Source organism: Colius striatus, chromosome 16 (assembly GCF_028858725.1).
Source record: "Colius striatus isolate bColStr4 chromosome 16, bColStr4.1.hap1, whole genome shotgun sequence".
Taxonomy (NCBI): Eukaryota; Metazoa; Chordata; class Aves; order Coliiformes; family Coliidae; genus Colius; species Colius striatus.
The window spans coordinates 2,791,194-2,810,596 of NC_084774.1; the positions used below are offsets into that span (position 1 = coordinate 2,791,194).

Here is a 19,403-nt window from a genome sequence, read left to right on the forward strand (position 1 = left end):
GCAGGGAGGTGTCTTTTCCCCCCACCACTCACAAACCCCCTGCATCAGCCTCAGCTTTCCCAGGGCTGTCAGGCACTGCCTCTCTCACTCTATTCACCAGCATGGATTTCTTTCAGCTTAAGTGATTTTTCTACCTCTATAGGCAGAATCTCAGCTTCTGGCTGTGCCCTCTGCTTCTCTTCTCCATTAGGCCCAGTTTCCCACACTGAGGACAGGCCTCACATTTGCTGGCCCCTTTAACCTCCCTCTGGTGGCTGAAGGTGCTGAGCTGTGCTCTGGGCAATACTCTCCAACATTTTGCTGAGGTTTACAAGTAACTGGCTCTTCCCCCAGAGAAGTGATGAGGTGGCCATAGTGTAACTGTGGGTTAAACTCTTGCTACAGAGTATAACTCTCCCTCTCTCTTCCAGCCCCCCACTCTCACCACGCTACCTCCACCCTTTGCCACGGTTCTAATTTCCAACTGAGCAGCAGGATCAGTTCCAATACTGTAATTATCCTTCCCAGTGCCTTACCAAAACACACACACTTTATTTCAAAATATAAACAGAGGGGAAGTGAAAAAACCCAAATCCAATTAAAAAACCAATTAAAACTTCCAACACTGTTTTTTTTTGGGGGAGGGGCTGAAATATCCTCTTGGATCTTTTGTAGAAGAGCAGCAATGTGGAGCAAGTGCCAGTGCCCAGGGGCAGGAGGCACAGCCCCACTGCTGGGTCTTGCCATGCTGCCCAGGACACTGTGAGAGCTCTGGCAGTCAGAACCATTGCTAACCATGCAGGAAGCCAGCTGCTGTTGCTGGAAAGCTCAGCTGATGGCAACTTCAGCCCCTTCCAGTTGTTGTGACGTAGAACACAGTACTCCTGGAGGAAGATAGAAGGCTGTAGCTCCAGCACCTCTTTTGAGGAAGGGGACAGAACTGGATGAACAGGGACTGACAGAAGAAGGTTCTACAGTAGGGCCCACAGAGTCAGACACGATGGCTCACTGTGACAGCAGCAAGTTCAGGCAGCTCCAGCCACAAATTAATGCCAAAGAAGGACAGGGCAGTAACATAAGAGCAGTCAGGGCCACCTGGTAATTCCAAACCTCTTCTCTTGTGCACTCAAAGATCACTTGTGTTTCAAAAAAAACCTGTTTAGTTCTCCCTGGAGCTGTTTTGTTGTGGGGTGAGGTTCTTGCTTATGTTGTCTTCCCAAGATCAATTTTCTTCTGGATGGCACGTGCCGAGTGGTAGATCAAGGAGTCAATTAATCCTGCAACTAAAAGACAAGACAGTCAAGTCAGACCTGCCTCACAGAGAGAGCAGCCCCCAGGGCAAGAAAACACACCACCTTCTGCCAGTGGAAAGGAATTCCAGCCCCCTCAGGCACAGAACAGCTGCTGCTGCTCACAAGAATGAAGTATCTCATCAGGACAGAGCTCATCCTGCTTCTCCAGACACCTCTCGTAGGGAAGTGAAAAAGGGACAGGCTGAGTTTGCTGGTGAGAGGTTTGGAGAGGAAGCTGCAGCTGAGTCACTGCCCTGGCCCAGCTTGCCAAGGGCACGTTTCCCAATTCCTGCTCACTCCACAGTAACCTTGCAAGTCAGCCCCTCTCCCTGCTGCTGCCCATGATGGGTGCCCCGGGTCTCACACTGCAGCGTTCACCCAGCGGGGACACAAAGCACAACAAACCCCTGTCTTTAGTTCTTTCTGCACTACTTCTCCCAAACCTCTCCCCCACTGAAGGAGCCTTTGAACTCAGTGCTGGTCTGGGACCACAGCAAAGCTCAGAAGGGGTGTAGTGCCCCACAGAGAATGCTGCAGCCATGGCTCCCAGGACAAGAACCCTGAGCTCCTCCCAGGGAGGGCCAGTGAATGATGTTACTGCCAAATGCCTTAAGGAAGCTTTGTGTCCTTTTTCTTTTATTCACCACCTCATGCTAAGGACTAGGCAAAGGATGACTTGGCCCTACACAAAGACATTTCAATACTATATAAAGAGTAGCAGCCAGAAAAAGAAGTAAGGCTTCTGTTTGTTACAGTGGAATGATGGGCCTTACACTCTGGTCTCTGAGTAACACTTCAGATGATTGGTTTTTGTGGTGGTTTTGCCCTGAAATTCTCTCTGCTTATGGGATCAGTTTGGTGCTGTAACACAAGAACTGTTTAAACAGCTGATGTCCTCTGGGCTACAGAGGGTGAGCAGGGCCTGTGGCACCAACAGCATGAACTGGCTGTCAGAGCTCAGCACTGCCACAGGGCACTTGGCATTTGTCATGAAAATGATTTCTGAAAGCCTTTCCCTGAGTCAACCACAGACATGAATCCCATCCCATTTAACAGACAGGAATCCTGGTTAACAGGATCAGGTTAAGGGAGTGTTGTGACACCTCAGGTGAGGGGGAAACCTTGCAGATACAGGTGGTAAGTGATACAGGTGTGAGGTGACACAGAAGCTGGACAGCAAGGCTGGGCTCTGGCACATGCATGGAGCTGAGCAGGTACTGACTGTCTGTTCCAGAAGCCAGCACTGAGAATCAAGCCACTTCTGTGGCTCTGCAGGAACAGCCTCTCCTTACCCAGCCCTGTGCAGCTGTGAGGGCTACTGTTAGTCCCTGCAGAGCAATCACTGGAGCCCCTCTGTTTGGGAACAGTCTGAGAGCTCTGAGGTGGCTGTGCCCATGGTGATCTGGCTTCACACACTGCACTGGCTTTGGAGTCACAGGAAAGCAACTATGCTTACAGATCCAAGCTGGCCAAGGAAACAGGACAGATGTGTTTGTAAGGCATGGGAAAAGCTGCATCCTTTGAAAACAAAATGTCCTGGAGAGCATCAAAATGGAACATTATCACAGGTCTAAATTATAATGCAAAGAAGTATTCCATCAAATTACATACTGCAATAGGTCCACATGAGCTGCAGCAGCTTGGCAGGCTGCAGTGCTACTGCCAATCAGATGCCACCCCCATGCCTCTGCAGAACATGCTATGTCCCCTCCTGAAGGCTGAAATCCTCCCTACCCATCATGGTCACAGGGATTTATTACCAGCCATGAAGACTTTTTTAGAAAGAGTAAGATGACAAATGTTTACATTTCAGAAAGAAAAGTAAGGTTGGAATGTGCAATACCTGTAAATATGCCTCCAACAATGGCACAAACCCCAGTCAGAAAGTGTGTGAAGGACCTGGAACGAGGAAAACAATTCCACCAAGCAGCATGAGCTCAGATCCCAACATCTCAGGTAAGCAACAATTAACTAGCAAGGGCTGATCGTGCTTTGATGAACACTGTGATAACTATGGTCAGTTATGCATTCTTTATGGTCAGCTGGCATTCTTTAGGGGCTGGAGCACAAGGGTGCTGGGGAGGGGCTGAGGGAATGGGAGTGTTGAGCCTGGAGAAGAGCCTGAGGGGAGACAGGAGCCCTCTCTGACACTCCCTGACAGGAGGCTGCAGGGAGCTGGGGGTCGGGCTCTGCTCCCCAGTAACAAGTGACAGGACAAGAGGAAACAGCCTCAAGTTGCCCCAGGGGAGGTTGAGGTTGGAGCTGAGGCAGAACTGTTTCCCTGGGAGGGGTGTCAGCCCCTGTGCCAGGCTGCCCAGGGAGCTGGGGCAGTGCCCAGCCCTGGAGGGATCCCAAAGCCGTGGAGCTGAGGTGCTGAGGGCCAGGGGTTAGTGGTGGGCTGGGCAGGGTGAGGGCAGGGCTGGGACTGCAGCAGCTTCAAGGGCTTTTCCAACCCAAATGATTCTGTGATTCTATGATTAATGGAGACCTGGACAGTAGGCAGGGTGGGATCACTTGCTTCAACATGTAGAAAAGCTATAGCACTTGCAGAGTAAGCAGGCTGGATCAAGGTGGGTGCTGCTGTAGGTGCTGGTAAGGTGGGTGTGCTGTGTAAATCTTGTCTTCCCGTTAAAAAAGACTTTGAAGAAATGACTCTAACAGAGAACCATTATATCAGACTTCTGCTCACTGCCCTGATCTCCTTCTCCATCTTGATACCGAATGGAAAAGCTTCAGGTACTATCAGAAAAAACCCCAGTCCCTTTCAGATGTTCCCAGGGGAGGGGAAGGGCAGCTGGGAGAGCCTGGGAAGGGGCTTGTGTGGCTTTGAGGCATTTGTGTACTGTGTGTGAGTCAGGATGGAGTTTGAGGCTATGCAAAGTCACAACATCAATGGAGGGTGAATTAAACAGGCTGAAATGTCTCTTACCTGTGTTTCTCTGTCAGCTTCACCATCATGGGTGAAAGCTCATATAGCACAAACACACCAGGCAGGCCCTGGTCTCCTAGGAGCCCGTTGGCTATCTTCTCATGGCGTGTGACTGAAAACTGGTTGGTCCTTACCACCTGGCAGGAAACACACACAGCAAATGTTTTGTTAACAGAGAACAGGAAAAGGTTCTCAGCATCTTAGTCTCACCCTGGTATCTCCTAATTAATTTATCCCACCTGTCTGAAAAGCAGGATATGCTCTGAAAGCAGGGCTGGAAATCTAGCCCCGCTCTTTTGGTGGCTAAAGGAGTTGTAAGATTGGAGACAAGCTGAGCTTGTGTTATTCTCCAAGGAACACTTGTAGGATCTTGCTGCTGCTTTGACTTCTCCTGGGCATACACATTTTCATCTAAGTGGGATGGAGAAGGATGAATCTACTTCATCAGTGCTGCAACATTACAGGTAACATCACACCATAGGAACTGTTATTCTTGCTGGGGTGGTGAGAGGAAGCAAGTCAAACAGATTGTGTTGCTTCCACCAGAGGTTAGATACGTATCAGAAGATGAGGAGAAAGTCTGAAGGCTTTCACTTGCCAAAGCAATAGGGGGAAAAAAGTACTTACTTCACCATCTACTTTCATATACACCGTGGGGACCACTTTGACAAAATACTGAAACATCATGGAAGCTGCAAACAAAGTCAGAGACACAGTAACTGGTGAGGAGCTGGGAAGCTCTGCTCGTGGCTTAAAGTAGACACCAACTGCTTTCTCCAACTTGTGAGGGAACATTTTTGTGCACAGCAGTCACTGGAGGTTTGCAAGGACAGTAAAGTCAGTGTCTGGCATGAGTTTTCCTTTTGGCAAAGGGAAGCTTGTTCCTGTCCCAACTAAACCCAAAACAATTGGCATTTTGGCCCTGACTAAAGGGAAGACTTTCCCCAAACCACTTATCTTGCTGTAGTTTTCCCAGTACCACTCCTTTGAAGTTCTTATTCTAGCACATGAAAATCTTTGTATTTGCACAGCTCAGAAAACAAACTGAGCTCTCAGTGGGTACACTGCATCAGCCTCAGCTAACACTCCTGTACAAGGATGGTTTCTGTCATATGAGGAGATGAAAAGGAAGATGTGGGTCAGTGAAGATAAAAACAGGAGACTGCTGCCTCAGACCAGTCTGATCCTTCAGTTCTCTAAAGGACAATGGAAGAGAGGAAGTCACTCTGAAAACCTATTTTCTATGAAATTCTCTAGAGAAGATTCTTCATCCAGCAATTCAGGCAGGACTAACAGTCCTACCACCACCTCACACCAAATGACTTCTTTCTCCAAGCTTTATTATAGAACAGCACCCCAAGAACCTGCAAAGCCAAACCCTTCAGACTTCAGCAGATCTAAACCAAATAACTAGTCTCTGCAGTGACAGATGGAGCACTGCAGCCAGGATCTTTCATGGAGAACACACAAAAGCAGGTTTGTGTAAATAAACCAAGATTATAGTTTGAGCAGCAGGAGCATGAGGAGAGAATTGCCTTTCCTTCTCAAGCCAGCAAACCTGAGCAGTCTAGAAAAGATCAGCACAACTCAGCTACACTGCAGCTGTTCAGCTGTTACTGCTGAGTAGATCAAGGTCAGGCAGATAACACAGCTCTTCACCAACTATCAATCAGGCCTTTTTCTCTATCCCATGTCTCCTGGTTACATCCTACTGGTTGCAGGGCCTAGACAGAGCTCCCCCCTCACCTACACCTGATGTAGGTGTTTAATAATGATGTGCTGTACCTGCTGTTGTGCTTCCACAAACACTGAAAAGGGAGATCTTTCAGGAAAGTCACAGAATCAAACCACGTTGGCAGATTTGTTCCAGATGAATGGAGGCAGCTGCTCCAGCAGGAGCACAAAGGGGAGGAGCCCACATTCTACACAAGGTTCTCAGGGTTCTTGTTAATGACCAGGAGCTTTGCTCCTGTTCTAACACTGATGCAGACACTTTAAAAGACATTTCTCTCAGCTGGCTCTTACCTTGCTGGGCAGTGACGTCTGTCCCATCCAGAGGGTTCACAATGCCTGGATAATCCCTTCCAAAGGAGAGGTGTTTGATATAATGTGTCATATTGATCTGAAAGGGAAACTCTTGTCACTCCAATGACTGTACAGTGTCTGAGGGGCAGGGGGAGGGAGGGCCCTTAGGTTAAAGAGGTGTGTATTTTTCTGAGTGAGGCTCTGGAACAGTAAATTCCAGAGCACTTGTTCTTCTTTTTTTATCCCTAGATGTTCCAAGATGTGGAATCTCTCCTTTTGCTGCTGGAAATCCCCAGATCCTGCTGCCTCTCCCTCCCATCTACAGGGCAAGCTCTCCCACAGGAGAGCAACATGCTGTCAGCTGCCTTGGTGCAACACCTCTGGGTGTCATCTGCTTTCTTCCCAGCACAAGGTAAACTCCAACAGATACAGCAGGAGTCATGAAAATGGTAACCTTTGGAAACTGGGAAGCACAGACTAAGCACAGGAAGAGGACTGCCAAGCAACGTGCAGGTGTCCCAGAACACTCCTATGTGAAAGCAGGTCTCAGGCTCTGCACAAGATACATCAAGCCAAACCCAGTCAGGATCAGTACATGAGGATTTGAATGTGGCAAAGGGAGGGAAATCCAGAAGGAAACCAGCCCAAGGGAACACAGCACAGTCTTGGGAACACTTACGTTATCCAGTCCGAAGCTCTGCAGATCATGAACTGTAACAGGAAAAGAGTTTAACAGTGTCATTCAGCCTGGGATAACCAACATCTCTATTTACCTTATTCTAGCTTGTAAGGGAGCTCCTCTTGCTTACATCACTATCTATAAAGGCCAGAAAATTACCTGAGTTTCTCTCTTGCTTGCAGTAGGGCATATGGTAGATAAACCTAGCCATGGTTTGCTTAACATAAACCAACAGGCTATTTGGCCTTCTTAAGGGAGAAACAGAGGAGGAAGCAGAACAGAAGACCTTGAGACTGTCAGGGAGGAGCAGAGACTGTTATTTCTGAAGGAATATGAACACATTCCTTCCTTTCTGTAACTGCAGCTCAGTGTCTAGCTGGGTAAAATAATGAAACCTGTAGAGCATCTTCAGTTTGTTAAGAAGTCTGTCTGCTTTTATATAACCTACATTTCTTCATTGCTGCCTCTGAAGAATCCTCCCCATCTTGCATTTCCAACCTGAACAACCACAAAGCCTCCTTAGATTCCAGACTTCAGACCTCTACCTGAACCCCAGGGCTAACAGCACTTACTGCTGCTCAGGACTCTGCCAACAAACACATTAAGACAGGGAGAAACCCAAGACACAGCTACTCCAACATATTGCTGCCCACAGGAGCACAGTGGCAGGAAGATGATGCAGGACATAAGGATACATTGTGGAGAGGTGATTGTGGCAGGGGGCAACACAGAAAACATTGCAGCCAATGAAGGGAGTGAGCAAAGCTGAGAGCCTGAGCTTTCTTTCTGATGTTACTGAGTGGAAACGTCACTTCTCAGCCTGTAATCACCATCACTGCCCTGCAAAGAAACTCAATGCCTCCCAAACCCTTGGAAAACCTCCTACTGAGTATTCTGAGATTAGCAGGCTTGGTGCATGAATCCCCAGAAGGAATTCTCCAGCCTGTTGTACAGATGAGATTAAATGAGATAATTACCCAGGTTAACTTCAAAAGGCAAAAGTCTCTCCACCATGTCAATGACATTATCTGCACAGAGCAGCTAATAATCTGCCACAACACTGTCTTAAAGGAGTTCAACATATCAGCGCTGGAGATAAAGATTCTCAACCTCCTCCATCTGGTGACCTCGTTTATCACAGAAGAATGACCTGGGATGGCTCTCCTTTTAGCTTTCAGGAAAGCTCAAATCTCAGCCCAGGTCCAGCAGCTCCACCCAAAGGAGATTTATGGGCACAGCAAATAGTAGAAATGACAGTTCTGTAGTGAAACAGCTTTTTGGGGACAAAAAGAAAGAAGATAGAGCAACACTTACTCTCAACAGCGTGCACTGCAAAAATGAGCAGAGTAGGAGAGAAAAGAGAAATATTCAGATCCTTACAATGACAAGACACAGAGATTCAGACAGAGCAGCATTTAAAACTCACAACAAAAAGGGGAAGAGTTTGAAACAGTTTTGCCAGGGTGTTTTCTGGGCTGTATCAAACGACTTCCTAGCTACCCACTGTGCTGAAATATGGACAAGCAAACGTTGCAGACATAACAGAGAAACAAAGCCACAGGAATTAAGCACTAAAAGGAAAACCACCAAGGCACATTGAGTGAGCTCTGAAGCAGCATGCCAGGTAACACTGGGTAGGTTTGGATTCTTTTTCAGTCTTAAGGTAACAGAAAGGTCATTTTTAGAGCATCCAAAGCACCCACAAAGAGCAGTCCAGGTTTACATTCACAACATACTAACATTCAAAGCTGAGTAACAAGATGTTGTTCTTAATCAGTCCTGTGCTTCTTGCAGCACCCCTGAAGCACAGAGAGGGTGGCAAACCATGAAGTGGTTTTGTTCGTTCTGTTGCAAGATCCCAACAATAGCTGGAATAGGTGAATAGCTGGAAGGATGGAGTGGCAGGGGAAAGCCAGGGGTGGACAGCATACCTCAAAGCAGGAGCCTGAGGGATCATGGAGCAGATCCTCCTAGAAGCTATGTGAAAGCACAGGAAGGACAGGGAGGTGATTTGAGACAGCCAGTGTGGCTTCACCAAGGCAAAGTCCTGCCTGACCAGCCTAGTGGCTACAATGGAGTGGCTACAGCAGTGGACAAGGGAAGAGCTACAGATGTCTGTCTGTGTGAGGCCTTTGACACTCCCACATCACTCTTCTCTAAATTAGAGGGATAAAGATTTCATGGGTGGACTATTGGCTGGATGAGGAACTGGTTGGATGGTCACATCCAGAGAGTAGTGGTCAGCAGCTCAACATCTGCATGGAGATCAGTGACAAGTGGTGTCCCTCAGGGTTCAGTACTGTCTAATACCTTCATCAACAGCATGGACAGTGGGCTCAAGCACACCCTCAGCAAGCCTGCAGGCAACACCAAGCTGTGGGGTGCAGCTCATAGGTCTGAGACAAGATGCCATCCTGGACAAACTGGAGAAGTGGGCCCATGTGAATCTCACAGGGCCAAGTGCAAGGTCCTGCACCTGGGTAGGGGCAATCCTTGGTATTAAGACAAGCTGGGGGATGAAGAGACTGGGAGCAGCCCTGTGGAGGATTTGAGGGTACTGGTGGATGAAAAGCTGGATGTGTTCTGGTGGCAATGTGCACTCAGCACAGAAAGCCAGCTGTATCCTAGGCTGCATCACAAGAACTTTGGCCAGCAGGTTGAGGTCACTTCTGCTCCTTCACTCCACTCTGAGGCCTCACCTGCAGCTCTGTGTCCAGCTCCAGGGTCCTCAGTGCAGGAAAGACATGGAGCTGTTGGAGCGAGTCCAGAGGTGGCCACAAAGATGACCAGAGGGCTGGAACACACCTCTCCTGTGAGGTGAGGCTGAGAGAGTTGGGGTTGTGTAGCCTGGAGGGCCTCAGGAAGACCTTACTGCAGCCTTTCAGTACTTAAGGGGGGCTCACAAGAAAGATGGGGATGGACTTTTTAACAGGGCTTGCAGCATTAGAAGGGCAATGGTTTTAAACTAAAAGAAGGGAGAGTCAGACTAGACATAAGGAACAATTTTTTTATGCTGAGAGTGGTGAAACTCTCGCACAAGTTGCCCAGAGAGGTGATAAATGCCTCATCCCTGTAAATGTTCAAGGGCAGGTTGGATGGGACTCTGAGTGACCTGAACTAGTTGAAGATGTCCCTGCTGATGGCAGGGGGTTGGACTAGAAGACCTTTGAAGGTCCCTTCAACCCAAACTATTCCACGGCTCTATAAAATACCACTGTTGTTCTGGACACTGTATTTACTTATACACTTGAGGAAGTATTTTCCAACTTGAATTTTACCCCAAAAGTTCTGAATTGCTTTAAAATTCTCCCAAGGTATTCTCCAAAATACTCCTCCCAGAGTTAGATATTCAATCCAGGACCTGGGGATCAGTTTCTTGAGGTCGTTTTACAGCACAGCAGCAAAGTTTTGTAGAACAAGTGAGACTGACAGACTGTCCAAAAACATTCTCTCATCCAAGTTCTTCCACAACCACGTGGCAGTACCTCCAGAAAACACCTTTCTATTTGTGCATGAGGGTTCTAAAGCTCTGTAACAAACCTTCAACAACATCCTCCCCCCTGAAGCAGTGCTGGTATTATGGATAGCAACACAAGGATAGTCAAAGAAAAGAGTCAGATACACTTGGAAGCTAAAGGTCACAATGAGCAGGGAAAGAAAATACTTTACCATGTACATGAGACTGTTGGAAACTTTTTCCTGGTGCAAAGTGGAAATTTCCAGCTACCTGTAGGAGACAGTAATCTTTCATTAAAAGGTCTGAATCTACATAAATCAAGCAGTTGTACTGATGCTTAGATTTATAAGCTTTTAAACAAGATAGACATAATTTTCATGGGTGTTTGTATCAGCAGAGATTGTCTTAAGAGAGACATGAATTCCCCTTTCTCTTCACAGTCATGTGGAAAGCCAGAATTACATACAGATGTTGATAATAACTGTTCTATGCAGATTACTTCACTGGATATAAACATGGGATAAAGGAATTAAAGTCTATTGGGAGGGAACTGACTGCTGCTGCACAAAATATGAAATGGTATCACAGAAAAGGAGTAACGAAGGTAACTGAGAGGGAGACTTAATGCAATAAACATTGGTCTTGCTTCCACTGTTTTTATAAAGAAGATAGCATTTCATTCTCTTCAGCACCTCTGCTGGCAAGCTTTTGGTTACTGTTATCTACAGCACTCAATGGTGGTCTCTGCTTTAAGAGTAGAAGGGTGGGTGGGACAATGTCACCTCAAAGAAGCTGCCTCTCCTCCGGACACCTTGGCAAAAACACTTGCTAGCCAGACAGCAGGAAAACCTAAACTTCTCTTACCAGATTCTCACCAGCCCACACATTGGAACAGAGAATTAGTCCCTTCCCATTGGTTTCTTGACTCTTCTACTTGAACTCTTTTACAGGCACAAGTACCTTGCTGAGCCCAGGGGTTATCACATTACAGTCCTGTGAACAGCTAAAGCTGTAAAAAACACCCCAACTCTGCCTTTTCACAGCCATCACTGTTATGCAGCAGGTTCAAGCAAAGCCCATCTCTCACCTTGTTGACCTCTAGGAAACCATACACTTGGCAGCCCTCGTTCTTCTGCTCTTGCATTTTCTGGCTGAACCCTTCCCTCTTGCATTGCTCTATGCTGTCTGGGTTCTTGAAGGCCCAGCCTCGCCGCCTGTACGCTTCTCTCACATCGTCACAAGTGTTACAACACCTGCAAAAGCACAAGCAACCATCCTACCATCAGCAGCATAAAGAGATGCTCCAGCTCAGGACTGGAATCCTTGGTGGATTTTTCTTCAACAAAGCAATAAAGCAAATAGCAGAGACTGGACCTTGAAAGGTGGCTTTAATGCTCCTAGAAGGAGCTCGGGCTTCTTGACATGCTTTTTGCCATTTTGGCATCAGGATGCAAGCTGTTTTAATGCAGTGCTTGAGTCTGAAGCAGGCTATGCCAGCCCATTTACACATCCAAGTCAGCCCTTGGCAAAGAAAATCACTACAAAAACACCAGCAGTGTCCTACAGCTCTGAGCAGTTTGGAACTTCCCCATGTGCACAGAGCATCTGCCTGTTTCTGTTCCTCCTTTCCTCTGCTTTTAGGGCAAGACTGTCAACACTAGAGGGCAAAATTTCTTCTTGGTTGGACCAAAGAGAAGGTTGAAGGCTGGAACCATGAATCCTTCAAGATGGAAACATCTCTAGGGAAGGACACATCTTGACAGATGGGACACATCAAGTTACAACAGAGAAAATAACAGGAAAGGGCAGTCCAGGACCTAGGGAATATGATGGATCCATTCTTAACACAGATTTGCTGGTAAGAGGAATGAAAACCACCAAATGACAGGCATTGTTTGTGTGAGTGATAAATGTCTGGCCTTTGCTCCCAAAAGGATGCAAAGCCTGCAGCAGCAGTGAGAAGGCAAAGCCATAACCAGGTTTTACTCCAAGACAGCTCATGTATGGGTGAAATAATTTACACCAGCCAATAACAGAAAAGATTCTGTTTGCTGAGATACAATCTTGGTGCAACTGCAAAGGCAGTACAGTTGGCACCACCCTTAAACAGGAGTGTGGACAAACTAGACAAGCTGATTCTATATTTTCTGAACAATAAGGAGTGCAGCTTCCAAAGGCATAGCAAAACCACACCAGTTCTCATCATTCTCTGAGGACTCCATTGCACAGACCTCCACAGACACTTTGAAAAAGCCCCAAAACAACAAACCCAACACACAGGCAGCACAACTGTATTAATTCAAGTGCTAAAAAGGCAGGAAAAGGTGTAAAGGTTACCGAATGTCCTCTGACTCTGCCCCATAACAGCTCTCGCAGCGGTCGGCATCCAAAGAGCTTGGATCAAACACTTTCTCTTCTTCTTTCCCCAGCTCTAGAGAGAAGAGGATTCAAAGTGATGAGGTGTGTCTAGAAATGCCATCCTTTATTCCTGTTCTACACAAGAAGGCAGCAATTTTGTTTCAGCAGCTTTATTCCTGAAATGCATCCACGAGTGTGACAGTTTCAGAGGCAGGTAAAGACTTGCCTCACGAAAGCTTTGTAACAGGAGTTTGCCTGATCTGCCAGCTCAACAGATCTGCATGCTATAAACTCTTCAAGCTAAAGTTTGTGGTAATCAAATGCTCTTCAGCTGTCACTTGTTCCCATGAATCTCAAAACAGGCCTACAGTGATTGAGGACTATGGGAGCACCCAGACAAGAAAGGCAGGACAGTCCCTTACCGTGTCTCTCAGCCTCTGGAGTCACTCGATTGCCAGCTTTATCCAAACGCTGCTTAAACAGATTGTGCTCCACATCCAGCTGCTGCTCTCCTGCAACGTCCATGGCATCGATGCTCAAATCTGAAACCCACCAGCAAGGAAAGTGGTCTACAAACACGCTTTTGTTGCAGCCTGTGGCAGACTGAGGGAGCATTCAACCAGGGAAAACACAGAACCTTTCAGACAGGGGTATAAGGATGTGCCAGACTAGAAGACTGTATATGGCTGGGGACAAATAAGGTACAGGGAATAAAACAGACATTTCAGCCCCCTAAATGCTCTTTCCAAGAAGGGAGTTTGGTTTGGTGTACAAGAAGGATTGTTCCAACTGCCACAGAAAGTGTTATGCTTAAGGCAAAAAGAACAGATTGAAGCCCCTCAGAGCCCATAACTGCTTTCAGGAGCTCAGCTTAAAACTGGTTAAAAGCTGGCTTCTACCTCCTACCCCCTTACTCTTCCCCCTCCAACATCAGCACATTTCCTTGTGGTACTTGGCCACAAAAACAGAGGGAGGTCTGTGTTCTTAGCCTGCTAGTGAAGGACCAGGAAGCACTTCTTAGCTCCATGCTTGTTTCTAAGAATGACAGCTTCTCTAGACAAGACACCAGAGGCTTCCAGATTCTCTGGCCTTCCCACACCCTCTTAAAGGAGAAGAAGGCAAAGACCTCAGGTGCTCAGAAGGACGTTGGACTCAGTCAATTTAGAACCCCATGGATTTCCCAAAGGAGTTACCACAACAGAACAAGAGGCAGGGAGGATTAGTGGCCAGTCTGGTAACGTGCACAGCAGTAGTAAGACTTGCAACGCTTTCCATCGCTTCATCCTGCAACTTTCTTGTGGATGTCATTAAAAGGTAATCAGATGATTAACCCTCATCCTCATTTTAAGAAAAAAGGGAGAAAGGTTGCCACGTGGCACTGGCATTATAGTCAGAATTTAAGTGCAGAAATCTGGGAGAGGTTCTGCCTCATCAAGTGATTTCCAAAGGAGACTCTAAAGTTTTGCAGGGATACAGCCCAATCCTGAGTCCTGAGTGAACTCTGTGTCAGCTTTTTCAGCATTACTGAGCTCTCTGGCAAAGCACAGCACCATACAGAAACCTAAGTGGGTTTATACCTTAGCCTCATTTGTAACCTAGAAAAACCTCTGTAAGCTAGGAAGCAAAGATTTAACCAGCCAGCAGGCCTGGCTGGAACCACTGAACCACTGTGTAACCACAGGTGACCACCAGCTCCGCTGTGGCCCTGGCAGCTGTGCACACTGAGCCTCTTGGAGCCTCAGTAAGTGTGAAAATGATCCCCAATATGCAGAAGTCTGACTCACAAGCACAAGGCATATGTGGGAAAATGACATCTAGATTGATCTTCAGTTTATCTCCCCTCGATTTGTCAACGTACAGTTCCGGATGAACCTAAGAACAAAGGAAAAACAGAGTCCTGTCTCACCTGGAAACAAATCAAAAGGCCTCTTTCCCTTGACTGCTCTGGCTCAGGAGCTGCTTCTTGAGACATGGGATCTGCGAGACACCTGAGCTGCTGCATCCCACACCTCCCACAGTAGCTAAGTCCTTGCTGTTTGTAATGCTTTTTAAAAGAGAAACACTTGAGGATCTTACAATTTGGGCTGGGGATGGGGGTTCCTGTGCTTGCTTTCTTCTCTTTGCATTGCTAGCTTGTAGTCAGTGAAGACTGCAAGGAGATTTTGAGACTCTCGTGGTGACCAGTCGTGCCCTGCTTCCCACTCCCAGCAGCTCTCAGCACATCTCAGACTGGATGGTGTGCTATGGCAAACCTTGCTGAGCTCCAGGCAAAAATCACTGATAGAAGACTACAAGGTGTACTCCAATGCTAAAGTGAAACCACAAGCACCTTGCCACAGCAGACCAAACCCAAAACATGGAAAAAGACCCCTTGGCCAGAGGTTTGCTTTTGGATGAGAGCTGCAAGAAATTGCACAGAGGTCAAGCAACTTTATAAAAACAGTTTTTAAGAAAGAGCAAGCTGAGGATCTCACTAGTGTGAGGATATTCTCCTGGCCAGCGATGCTTGACCGTGTGACTGACACACCTTAACTACAATTGCATTGTCTGTATTATCATTGTTCTTGTTACTATTAAGTTCAAAAGTTTTTATTCATGACCATTTGGATAAAGCAGGATCTATTAGATCTACCATAGCAGCCACTAGGGAATGTTTAGATGCTTAAAAATACCCCCTCAAATTATGATTGATGTTTGATTGGTTTAATTCTCTTCCCACTGCAGCCAGTGGGTACTTCTACCTGCTACTTGCAAACCCCAGCCCATGGTCACTGACCTGGTATTGACTACATGGCATCAGTTGAAACAGTTGGGCTGAAGGAGGGCAGTCAGGAGGGAGGAATGTGGGCATTGCTCTGAGCCAGACCTGCCCTGACAGCCTCAGCTGTCAAACCGAGAGCGGTCTTGTGGTTCCGAGCCCCGGGGAGTTACGACACCGCTCTCCTCGCGTGAGGCCTCAAGCCAACCTCGGGGCTTTTGAGGCAGGGCAGCCCGCTCCCGTCGTCAAGGCGATCATCCGCGGGGCAGAAAACCGCTGCGACGGCCCGGGGCGGGGGAAGCCGCCGCCCGCGCAGCCCCGCGGAGGCGGCTCGGAGCGGCTGCCGAGGCTCCGCGGGCCGCAGCGGCCTGGCGGGGGCCGGCGCCGCCACTCACCTCCTTCGTGAGGTAATACTGCAGCTCCGAGAAGAAAAGCAGCACCATGATGAGCCCGCTGACCACCGTCACTGCCGGAGAGACGAGCACCGCGTCAGCCCCGCCGGCCGCCCGCGGAGCCTCAGCCCGCCCGCCGCCGGCCCGCCTGGGCCCGGGCCCCCCGGCCGCCCTCACGCCGCCCGCTCACCCAGCGCGCCCCCGCACGTCTTGACCCGAAAGTCTTCCAGGGTCTTGGGGAAAGCATCGAACCGCTTCAATCTCCACAGTGAGTCCATGGCGCCCGCTGGCCCGGAACCCAACCGCCTTCCGGGGCCGGGCCGGGCCGGGCCTGCCCCGCGCCGCCCCCCGCACCGCCCCCCGCAACGCCCCCCTCAGCTTTCCCGGGCAGTTTAAAGCGTCCTCAGGAAAGCTGACAGCCAGCAAAGCCCTTCCTTCCTAGCTCTTTCTGTTTGGGAGCAATTGCTGGACGTTTTCAGTTTGGCTCAGGTGCGACTGAGAACGTTACCGAGGTCTTTCAGCATAAAGCCAAACACTGTGAGCTGATAAATGTCCAGGGCAGCCCACAGGTGTAACGCGGGCAGCCAGCTCTGGGAGGGGAATGCACAGAGCTGAACCAGAAGTGCTCACAGAAAGCAAGGCATCACAGAGACTGCACGGCAAACGTGCCCAGGCAACTGCAGAACTGAAGAGAGGGGCAGACTGGACCTTCCCCCTGAAATACTGAGGGCACCTTTAGGAAAGTAGGCATAGAACCCTGAAAAACCTTCTCACACTTTGGTGGGTAGCCCAAAAGTGCAGGAGAAACGACCAAAGGCATCTTTCAGAAGGTGGGAGCTCCAGTGCTGCTGTTTTCCAGACTCAGGCGGCTGAGGAATACTCGTTGAGCAGAGCACCTTCATTGTCCTGCTCACTGCTGAAGGTGATCTGCAGTGCAGACAGACAAAACAGTCCCAAGGGGAAGGGGGTTCAGTTAGTTACCTGTAGCAACAGACCTTGAGAAGCTAAGGGGTTCTGGTGAAAACATCCTTAAGCTATACCTTGATGGCTTCAGCAGTATTCATGGCTCACTTGTCAGAGTTAAGCATTATGTACTTTACTCACATAAATCTCATGGGCATTTTGCCCTGCACACCTGTGAAGATTGACCTCAGGGAGACCATGCTGTGCCAGACCCATAAAAGTTTATGGAAGAGAAGTCTGGTGACTGCTGTTACTGCCAACACCACTGTCAGAGGATGCAGTAGGGCTCTCTAGCTGGAATGGGTGTCCTTACACTGATAAAACAAATGTCCACCCAGTGCTTTGGTCTCTGACTCAGGCTGATGTTGCATGATTAGTATAGAATGGTTGCCTGAAGGCTCTAAGCCCTGGCACTGCCTCGATCCCTGCAGCTCTGATATGCCAGCTCCATGGCTGTTAATAGAACCAAGGGGAAACACGAAGAGTCAACAAGGTAAGACTCAAGGGGAACACTCTTAGGATGCTCTAGATTTTCTGTTGAGTTCCAGTCTCCTCAATTTCCTCCAGTCCCTCACCCATCATGCCTGACCTTGAGGCAAGCCAGAGACTAGATCTATGTGAATGATGCTGTATGGCCACGGGAAACAGACGTGTCTGACTGGGTATTTCCACTACCTGGTGAACTCTCTTCCTGACAGCCAGATAAAACTCAGGCTGTAGCATTGTTGTGCCCATCAGTACAGTACACAGATGATATTAAAGGTCTCTTCTAGATGAAACAGTTCTATGATTCTATGATTTCCTACTCCTCACCTGCTTCTGCAACTCAGCTCATTGGCCTACAACATCCTGAGTAGCTGGCCCAGGGAAAGGGATGCCTGGCATCTCTGTTGGATGGTGATGCCTTCTAAGGTGAAATTTGCCTTTTTTTTCCCCATCCCTAAGTATGTTCACTGGGGAAGGGAAAGCCCAGACCCAGACTGTGGTTTGGGCAGACTGAGCACAACGTCTTGCTTTGCATGGGTCCAGCACCTTGTGCTGATGTTCACCACCACGTGGGCCAACAAATCATAGAATCATCATACAACAGGAGGGGTTGGAAGGGAGCTCTAGAGATCATCCAATCCAACTCCCAGGTTAAAGCAGGTCCATCTAGATCAGGTCACACAGGAAGATGTTACAGTTGGAAAAGATCTGTAAGTTCCTGGAGTCCCAGCCCTCCCTCACCCTGCCCAGCCCAGCACTGACCCCTGGCCCTCAGCACCTCAGCTCCATGGCTTTGGGATCCCTCCAGGGCTGGGCACTGCCCCAGCTCCCTGGGCAGCCTGGCACAGGGGCTGACACCCCTCTCAGGGAAACAGTTCTGCCTCAGCTCTGACCTCAACCTCCCCTGGGGCAGCTTGAGCCCATTTCCTCATATCATTCACTACTGGGGAGCAGAGGCCAACTCCCAGCTCCCTGCAGCCTCCTGTCAGGGAGTGTCAGAGAGGGCTCCTATCTGCCCTCAGCCTCCTCCAGGCTGAACACCCCCATTCCCTCAGCCCCTCCCCAGCACCCTTGTGCTCCAGCCCCTTCCCCAGCTCCCTGCCTGGCTCTGGCCACGCTGCAGCCCCTCAGTGTATGTCTTGTAGTGAGTGGCCTAAAACTCAACACAGCCCTTGAGGTGCAGCTTCAAAGTTGCCTCCTTGAGGCAGAGCTGCTTCCTTGCCCCCTGCTCTCCCCCTTGCTATGGCAGACAGAGCTTGAGTGCAGTCTGGTGTGTAAAAGTGAGGTTTTTAGCATCCTCTGTTTGCCAAGCTGTCACAGCAGCGGTGCTGGTGAGCTGCTGGGGACCGTGCTGCCAAGTGCCTCTGTCCAGGAAAACTACTGTTCTAAATTCCACTGTCAAATTAGAATCTGCAGCCCTGTAAAAAGTCTGTTATCTGTAATTGTGCAGCAGGTGCCAAAATTGGTGTCAGATCAGCCCAAAAGGACTAGATAAGGAGAAAATGATAATAATAATCATTTCAGCTTCAGTTCTGTGGATGTACTTGTCTGTTGCCAGGGTTGGTGTAAATTGAGGTGTGAATTAAACCAAACCAGCCCCACTTAATGTCTGAATCTGCTGTTTTGCAGGCCCTGCAGAAGCAGACAAACACAAAATCGATATCTGCTTGAACTGTTGCTAAGTTTTATTTAGAGATTAGTTTCTGCCTGATAATCCCTGCAGCTGTGGCTCTGCAGAGCCCTCCCTGCCTAGGGGCCCTATCCTGCACCACGGTTGCCAGTCCTGGGCCATCGTGGCAGAGGGAAGGTGTGAACAGGCTGCTGGTCTGCATCATGAATCCCTCCTACAAAACCAACCCTCAGGGGTGCATACAGCATCCTTCCCTTGCAAGGAGGAGAATCTCTTTTTTCCTCTCTCTCCATGTCAGGCATCTTTTCTTTAGAAGGGTGTGAGAGGTACCACGCTGTGGAAAATGCAATTCGATTAACACCCAGATTTTATCCCTTATTATTTCTGCTTTCAAGGCTTATTCCTGGCTCCTGCCACTAAGGGGGAGTGTTGCCACACTGGAGGGCTGAGAGAAG

General features: G+C 48.6%; 1 protein-coding gene across 1 annotated transcript; it reads right to left on the minus strand.

Moving 5' to 3' along the window:
- Nucleotides 1-507: 507 nt before the first annotated feature.
- Nucleotides 508-16,163, minus strand: ERGIC3 (ERGIC and golgi 3). Its single transcript, XM_062008981.1, has 13 exons — nucleotides 16,060-16,163; nucleotides 15,873-15,943; nucleotides 14,504-14,591; nucleotides 13,142-13,261; nucleotides 12,699-12,792; nucleotides 11,449-11,614; nucleotides 10,574-10,631; nucleotides 6,905-6,936; nucleotides 6,226-6,322; nucleotides 4,828-4,892; nucleotides 4,201-4,337; nucleotides 3,115-3,170; nucleotides 508-1,262 (listed from the first exon to the last, which is right to left on the minus strand). The coding sequence occupies exons 1-13, from the start codon at nucleotides 16,145-16,147 to the stop codon at nucleotides 1,183-1,185; spliced, it is 1,152 nt and encodes a 383-aa protein (XP_061864965.1). The 5' UTR covers nucleotides 16,148-16,163; the 3' UTR covers nucleotides 508-1,182.
- Between the last annotated feature and the right edge of the window lie 3,240 nt (nucleotides 16,164-19,403).